Source organism: Sitodiplosis mosellana, unplaced genomic scaffold (assembly GCF_009176505.1).
Source record: "Sitodiplosis mosellana isolate CC-2019 unplaced genomic scaffold, AAFC_SMos_1.0 Smas_scaffold_17, whole genome shotgun sequence".
NCBI lineage: Eukaryota > Metazoa > Arthropoda > Insecta > Diptera > Cecidomyiidae > Sitodiplosis > Sitodiplosis mosellana.
The window spans coordinates 337,441-345,832 of NW_022595259.1; the positions used below are offsets into that span (position 1 = coordinate 337,441).

Sequence of the window (8,392 nt, forward strand, 5' to 3'; positions counted from 1 at the left end):
ATTAGGTTAGTTTCATTGGAAAATTAGTAAATTTCTCTGTGATCGCGAATGCATCGATCTGGAGTCTTCTTATCAATTCGAAACAACAGTAAGTACCAACTAGAATTGAGTTGAATCGAAGGAATTTGGTGCACCAAAACCTTTAACTTTTGTCATTGAATATAAAATTTTCATGAAATAATCAAAAGTTATCGACTGAATACAGCCAAATTTGTTCTATTTCATAAGAACTGACCAAATTTTCTAATCTTTTTCCGATTCGTATTCCAAATCAGTTGTCTAAACCAACTCAAAATGGGAAACATCATTGAATCGACAACAGTATCCAAAGTGGTTGATCCGGATAAAGCTGTTCCAGATGTTGCGACTGATCCGTCTGTTCCGTCTGCCAAATGTGAAAATGTGGACGTACATCGTATGAGCTTTGCCGAATTGGTGGATCAAGTCAGCAGTAATAAAGATCTCATCGACGAATTTGGTTTGGAATTTTGCCGTTTGTCTCACCAAAGTATCAAAATCTACGGTCGTCGTTGTGTTGAAGGTAGCTTTCTCTTCACACACACAAAATAAAGCCAGGTTGTATGGAGATTTACGAACGTGACTTATGCTTCAAAGTGGTGCAAAATTTTGGTTGTTTCATCACAAAAATCGTGATTGATTTCGAGGGCTTGAAATCCGTTGACAAATTCAACCAGTACATACAAAACGAAGTCAATGATTTCTGCGCAAAATCGTTGATTGAACTCGAATTGCACAACTGTCGCCAGGCATCGTTCGATGAATTGACGCATCCATTTCCGGACGTTCAAAGGGTTTGCTTCAAAAATTGTCATCTCGAGTGCACTGCTGATGACTTGAAACGACTATTTCCAGTGGTAAATCGTTTGGAAGTATTGGGATGTACCATGGCATATACGGGTTGCATCGAACAAAGCTTTGTCAATTTACAACACTTGTCGGTGCAGCTAACCAAAGGCGGATTGTCCAAAGAAACCATTTTGGCGGCGTTTTGTTTCAACCAACAATTGAGCAGCCTTCATTTGGTGATACACGTCGATTTAACGCTTCTTCATTCGATCAGCGAAGTGACACCATTGCTTCAATGCCTTCATTTGCACATTTTGTCATACAATTTCAACGATGGCAAACAAACCCACTTTGGCAACGTCGAAAAACTAATGATCACTTTGGATGGAGGTCCATTCATCAATCTACCGATTTGGTTCGATCACTTGACGGAGCTGGAAGTGACGGTTAACGACGGACTTCACCAGAGATTCAGTGAATTCATCAGTCGGAACGAAAAATTGATCAAATTGACCATCGTCGCTCCAAGCTGGAATCAAATCGAACTCTACGATAATGGCATGGCAATTCTGGCGGAAAAATTAACGTATTTGACCGACTTCACACTTCAACGATGCACCATTTCACTTGTGGCCGCCGTCAATTTCATGCGAAAGGCCAAAATGCTGCGCGATTTCCGATTTTCGGTCACGAATAAATTGGAAAGCAAACAATTGCTATTGTTGCAAATTGAAAACACCTGGAAATTAACCAATGACAAGAATTTGTATCAATGCGAACGACGATAGACTGATTTTGTTAATGTTTGAATAAACAGACTCAATCTTCATCACGAACTTTTTTTTCAAAGAATAATTAATGTCTAATTTTTTCTAATTAGATTTTCGCACTTGAATAAAGAAGAATTTGCTTAAAGAAGAAAGAATAGAAAATATCAAGCTTTTGACTTAATGCTATTGATCAATAGTATATATGAACCGAATCATGCCGAAAGAAAATTTGTTTTTCGTTAGAACAAGAACCAAGTGTCACTTTCCCACATTTTCTAATAAAGTTAATCAGAATTTGTTCATTGAATTTCTTATTCACACAATTTTTTCTACTTGAAATTTTCATTTTTCCAAGAAACCGCCAGATTTTCAACACCTTCAATTAGACAAGGTCGAAGCGCCACCTTCGGATCAAATGTCAAACTCAGGCCGCGCTAGCGTCCTATCTAAATACATTATAATGAATAAGTACAAACTAATACATATGCATTTCTACTATGAATACGTTTCATGCTATGTGTTTTAATTTCATTTAATTTTGGAAATTGAAAAAAAAAACTTCTCGACAAAATATATTTTAAAACATCATTGCAATAAAAAAAAACTTCCAAGTAAGAATGAATATATTGATATTGAGTAAGAAAATTCGGTGAAATCGGTGAAATACTTGAATCAAACATAAACGTTTGAAAAACGTACGACGCGCGCCAAAGCATAAGTGATGTCAAAGTGTGTACAAAGAGTGAAGCAATAGTGCGTTTAATGCTATGTGCTATAGTGTCTCTGTTGATGTTGATCGCTGACGTTTATAGTGGTAGGTCAAACTATTCATCATTTTGACATTATTGGTTGACTTCAACCTCATTGTATGAAAACGTATCCAAGTGTAGTATCAGTAGCATCGGAATATTGTGCAAAAAAATTTTGGTGATAAAAAAAGTTCTTTCTTCTGTTTCCAATCGTGGAGTTTGTTTGATTGGAGCTATTCTTTGGCCCATTTTCATTGGGCTTTTCAATTTTCACGATTCATTTAAATAAAAACAATAATTTCGACTACATCAAAACCAATATTCTGGGCGGAACCTGTTAACCATAACCTCAAATGTGTGCAAAAAACAACTTTGTATGAAATTAAAAAGGTAATTCTTCTTAAATTCCATTTGTCTTACCTATCAAGCTTTCTAGTGGCTTTTTTCTCCATTTTCAATGGAAAAATTCTTTCTAAATGTCAAAATTGACTTCATGTTCACTAATTTTGGATTGTTCCATTGTGATTTATAGCATTTCTGGGCACAATGGATAATATTGACTGGGATGGTGAGGCTCAGCCCAAACGAGTGGTTCTGACCAATGCAATCGGTGATGATGGGGAGACGTTTGATATAAAAGAAGAACCAGTGGAGGTAAGACAGGAGCCCATTATCAAAGGGGAAGCAGAAGATCATGCCGAAGTACCTATGGTGTCGATGCCAAGACCAAGCTACAGTGAATCAGCAGTTGAACTCGGTGTCGATAGAGCAAACAACGAGCCAAGCATCGAGGATTTGTATGCAACGCATGTGAAAGTGGAGCTCAAAATTGAAGCTGAATCCAACAGCAAGATTGAATCGAAGCCAAAAGAGAGCAAGCAATCAGATGGGAACGAAACATCAAAGGGAAACACAGTGAAGAAAGGTAATGCAGCGGCGCCAGTGTCATCGATTGGAATGTCAAAGATAATGGGCATTGAATTGAAAGGCAGAGCCAAAGCGGTGATCAGTGCTGCAAATAGAAAGCAGTCTGCGGCAAAAAAGACCAACAAACTGCACAAATGCCCTTCATGTGATTATGTTGCACCATGACCAGGCCACTTGAAGACGCATATGTTGACGCATACTGGCGAGAGGCCGTTGCCGTGCAACATCTGTAACAAACGATTCACAACAAAATCGAATCTTCAATTTTGCGATTTTGCATGTGGAACATGTCGGTTTGTTCTTGATGATTGTAATATCGCGTTCCAATTCTTTGATTTCTTGCTCACACTACTGAATCGCCTTAAGCAATTTCAATCTTGTTAGTTTTTCCATCGAAACCGACGCACTGGGTATATTTTCTTGAGCTCTGTCACCATTTTCCGACACCGTAACAACAACTTCGTTAAACCGAAGTCTTTTCGTTGGTACCGATTTGACGGCCTTTTCTGGCTGCTCAGCATCGTTTCGTTGACGTTTTCGACTGGCTTGACTTTCGTCCTTTTTCGATGGTGCCTCTTCATCAGATGATAACATCTCAATGTCTTCTTCTTCTTCCAATGATAAGTCGAGAAATTCCTTGTCCACAACTGATGCCGTACCTTCTTCACGCTCAGTGGCTGTCGGTGCACTTTTCTTGAAAGTGTTCGCAACCTTGAGTTCATGTGACGTCTTGTTGGCTAGCAGTTCAGTGCTGACAGCCAATGGTTCATCGAGATTTTCGTCTTCTTGTTGAGTTTTTTCGTCATGATTGTCGCCATTTTCTTCGACCTCAGCTGAGTGTTCTTTGGAACTATCTGATTTGTTTGATCTTCTCTCTGCCAGAGCCGCTTCTGATGTGAGCTCAAGCGATGACACGACTGTAGTCACTTCATAATTATCAGTCGTTGATTCAACGATATGGTCAATAACTGCTTGAGCCATCGATTCAGCATAATTATCGTCTCCTTCTTCTTCTTCTTCTTCTTCTTCTTCCTCTTGAGACTTGTCATGGCTACCATTGCCCTCGTCATTCTCGTCGGCTTCGTCCGATGATGACTCTTCAGAGACTGGTGGTGTTGCTTTCTCCATAAAAGCGCCCGGGAACATGCTCATCAGTTCCTGCTTCAAGTCACGACCTTTCAAAGCCACTTTGCCTTTAGCCGGATGGAATGAGCCAAACTTGTTTTTAACTTTTTCGATGTGAAGCTTGAGTTCCTGTGGACAAAATGAATTTTCGAATGAAACGATTATATAAACTTTCCACCAAAAAAAAACATAGGGATATTTTGAAATTTCCATTGAAACCCATGAGTCAAATTACCTTGGTAGCTTTGTCGAGGTCCTCTTTCAATTGTTCAAAATTCTTCGGAGATTTGCCTTGAAACTGTTCCGAATACAGGAAACAATTTGCAAGTGATACGTCGTTCTGTGTGTGATCACCAAAAAATTCAACGTTCGCCTTACATCCATCGATTGACATCAACTTAGCCGGCCAATTTGGGTAGCCGGTCATTTTGGCATAGACCAGCAAATGCGGAGTGGTACACACACGAGTGAAATAATCGTCATGATCATGCATCCAATACGCAAAACAATCGGTGCATGTTTTGATACTTTTGACATCGCGTTGACACTGTTCTAGGAGTGAATGGACTGCGTGCTGCACATTGATGTCGGCTACAGAAACACATGAATAAATGTCAATGATTCAATTAGTCAACATCAGTATTTCGAGTCAATTTCACTAAGAAATTGAGTAATTTATGCATGAAACCTGATGCATTATGGCATTTTCCATAAAATTGCAAACAAACAAAAAACCATAAAACTTCAAAGTCATAACTTCAACCAAATTAAACGCCAAAGACTTAGTCCAAAGTTAAACAAAAAATCCATTAAACCAAAATTGGATACGACTTTTGTCCATTTTAATCAAATCAACCACCAAAATGTATCAAAATGCCACAGCTCAGGCCACTTACTTGGCAAATGAGTAGAATATTCACGAGCCACTGCAAAGATATCGTCCATGAACTCTTCAAAGTGTGTGTAGTTGTCTTCGTCGAACTTGTCATAGATTCCGTTCAAACCAATTGTGTTCATCGATGGATCCGATGTGGTTAGCGGATTTACCAAGCATCTGAACTGTATTCAAATAAAGCCATTTAATATTTTGCTCCTTTAAAACCATTCATTCACTTTCATATGAACTAATTATCTACTTACTTTTCCTGCAGCGAAAATTTGGCTGAAACTATACCGCAGCAATTTTTTCTGTTTGGAATGAATGACACTTGGTTCGGCTTGGTCTTGTGTTTTCCGATTGTTATTCATCTGATTTGCACTGTTTTTCACTTTCTTTGCATATTTCATGATGGAAAACCGAATTTTGACGAAAAAATTTGGGAAAATTGTGATTCGAAAGCGATTTTTATTGCAAAATACTTGAAACCAATTGGAAGAACCGTAAACAAAACATGTGCAGACAGTGAAATCGATGTGCAAACAAAGTTGGTACGGTCAAGTGACAGTTGAGATCGACTCTCAGCGCGGTGAGTGAGTTCAATACAATTAATTGAAAGTGAAGCCAATTCAAATCAATTGTCATCGTTACACAAATGCTGAATAATAAATTATTCCTTGGATAAATTTATTTATCCATTTCATATATATGAAGTATTTTAGTCGTTGAAATATTACTGTTTTATGGTTTTTGACAGATATTTTCGGTCTGATTGTTTGGACATTTTTGTGAATAATCAAAACTCTTTCGATTACCACCTTAATTTGTCGATTCTGTCAATGAAGTTGAAATGTTGAGGAGAAAATAACTTAATCGCACCGTTGCAAAAGTCGCATTTTCAGAAGTTGTTCGTCTTATTCAATGCTTTTTGAAAATTTAATTAGTTCAAACGTTTTATTCACTTGATTTCAACAGTTTTGCATTTAAGTTAATCAGTGTGCGTTGATTAAAATTCAAAAATTCGAATTTGACCTTGGATTTTGTTAGAGTTTTGGAAGTTCGTGTAACTTTCCACTTGTTCGTCCATATAAAGTTCGGTTTTTCGACCCGCTCTGATTTAAAGAACACACTCAGATTGTGTCGATGTTTTTCATGATTGATTTTAATCCTTTCAAAACAGATTCAATTATGAAATAAAGTATTGACACGGAAGTGGACAGTTTTGGTTGGCATGGAAGTTCTGATAAAGTAACAATTCTGAATAGAAAATGTTCTTTTTAGAGTTTTAAAAAAAATAAAAAATAGAAGAAAAATCGTTAAAATTTTTGTAATAAATTACTTATTCCCAAATGTCACACGTACATTTTTGCACGGATGTACGTTTTTTCTGGTCTGACAGAGGTGTATATTCCATTTCATTGAGTTGCATTTTAAAAAAGTCTGTTGAATTTTTAATTTTTTCAAGTATTTCAATTTGCAGCGATCAAATGATTTCATATTTATTTTTAATCGACCTGACAAGATCATTTTTTTACCCATCAAATCAATCACAGACCCTAATTTGCCATTATCAAGTTTTTGCCTTTATATAAAAAGATCCAATCAATGGAATATATTGCCTTCGTAAGGCCCATTTTGATCAATGCATTGTTTGTATTCGCTATTAAGTCTTAATCACAGACACTTCATTCAAATAGGACAATTTATTTTGAACAAAATGGTATATATTTTTCAATATTTTTCTAATGATAATTTTCAATTTAATTGACTAAATATGTGTTAAGGCTGGTAAAACATTAGAAAATATTTCTTTTTCCTAATGATTTTTTTTTGAATTTTATTTCCTAATTTTTATCTTCTCATTTTTGTCATTCGAATTCAGCAAAAAATTTATTCTACTGCAAATTGTTATTCCATTTTAATTGTATGTGAATAAAATATGATCAAATACCTTTAAAATGAGAATTATACGCAGTCATTTTATTTTGAAATTGTTTTTTTTTTAACTTAATTTTTGTTAATTCGAAATGATCGTTTTTTAATCGTTCGAACTAATTTACATTGGAATCAATGAAAAAATGAAATTAATTTTAATGTTTTCGTAATAAAATGATGAGTATCAAACCAAAATTGAATTACAATACATACAAAATTATGTTTCAATTTCTATTTTCAAACTAAAAAAATGAAATTTATGTTTTCCCTAGTTTCAGCTGTTAGATTGATTCTTATGTTATGATCTCAACTGTTCTTTGTTGTTTCGTTGTTTGTTATTCTACTTAAAATCTTTAGCGAATTTTCGAATAATTGGTGAGTGCATTTTGAAACGTTTGAATATTTAGTAGCATCCCTTTGACGGCTCGTTTTGTCATCTGTTCAAGTTTTGAATTTTGAAACAAAGTTAAAAGTTTCGAATGAGAAGACCGAATATGAGACATAGGAATGGATTTAAAATCAAAATGCTTTGAAAAAATCAGAAAAATCATGTTTGGAATGTTTCCGAATAAAAGCGGCACGTCGTGATCGTGTATAAAAGTCCCATTCATAGTGCACTTCCATGGCCTTTTCTTCGAGTACTTTTTTGACTGGAATTTTGGTATCTAATTGATCGTCCCAAAAAATGCGTAATTCCATTAATGATTTGAATTCGGACAAAAATTCCGGTATAAAATATTGGATTTCAATGAGATTAGCGTCAATCACTAGCAATTTCAAATTGGTCATTGTTTTGGCGATTTTCAGAAATTGTTCGTTGGTCACTTCAGGTGCCGGCCAAGAGTAATGATAGCAAAAGAATGGAGTGCAGTAGAGTTTCAATTTGGTGAGGTTTTTGTTCCGGATGATAAATTGAATCCAATCTGTGGACAATCGGCAAAATCCCTTCAATTTCAAGTTATCAAGTTGATTGAATATCAATGGCGGTGGACCTCGCGAGTACAAATACGGTGTGCCACTTTCTAACGAAAAACTTTTCAATTCATCAAAAACAACATGATCCGATTTGTTCACTTTATCATGGAAAATCCCATCTTTGCACTTGATCGACAAAGTTTCGAGCTCCAAAACGCGTTTGTCAAACAAATAGCCGAAGAATTTTTGATCGATGAAGCCACTGTGCTTCACGGCCAACTTTCGAA

General features: G+C 36.0%; 1 protein-coding gene across 1 annotated transcript in view; it reads right to left on the bottom strand.

The window, feature by feature from the left end:
- Positions 1–3,601: 3,601 nt before the first annotated feature.
- Positions 3,602–8,392, bottom strand: part of LOC129568134 (MYND-type zinc finger-containing chromatin reader Zmynd8-like) — a 5,392-nt gene continuing 601 nt past the window's right edge. Inside the window, exons 1-4 of the mRNA XM_055445702.1 lie at positions 5,519–8,392; positions 5,275–5,437; positions 4,614–4,969; positions 3,602–4,507 (exon numbers count right to left, since the gene is read on the bottom strand). The exon at positions 5,519–8,392 is cut by the window's right edge and continues 601 nt beyond it. Of these exons, the coding sequence (XP_055301677.1) occupies positions 3,602–4,507; positions 4,614–4,969; positions 5,275–5,437; positions 5,519–5,665 (1,572 nt within the window). The 5' untranslated portion in view covers positions 5,666–8,392. The remainder of the gene's footprint in view (positions 4,508–4,613; positions 4,970–5,274; positions 5,438–5,518) is intronic.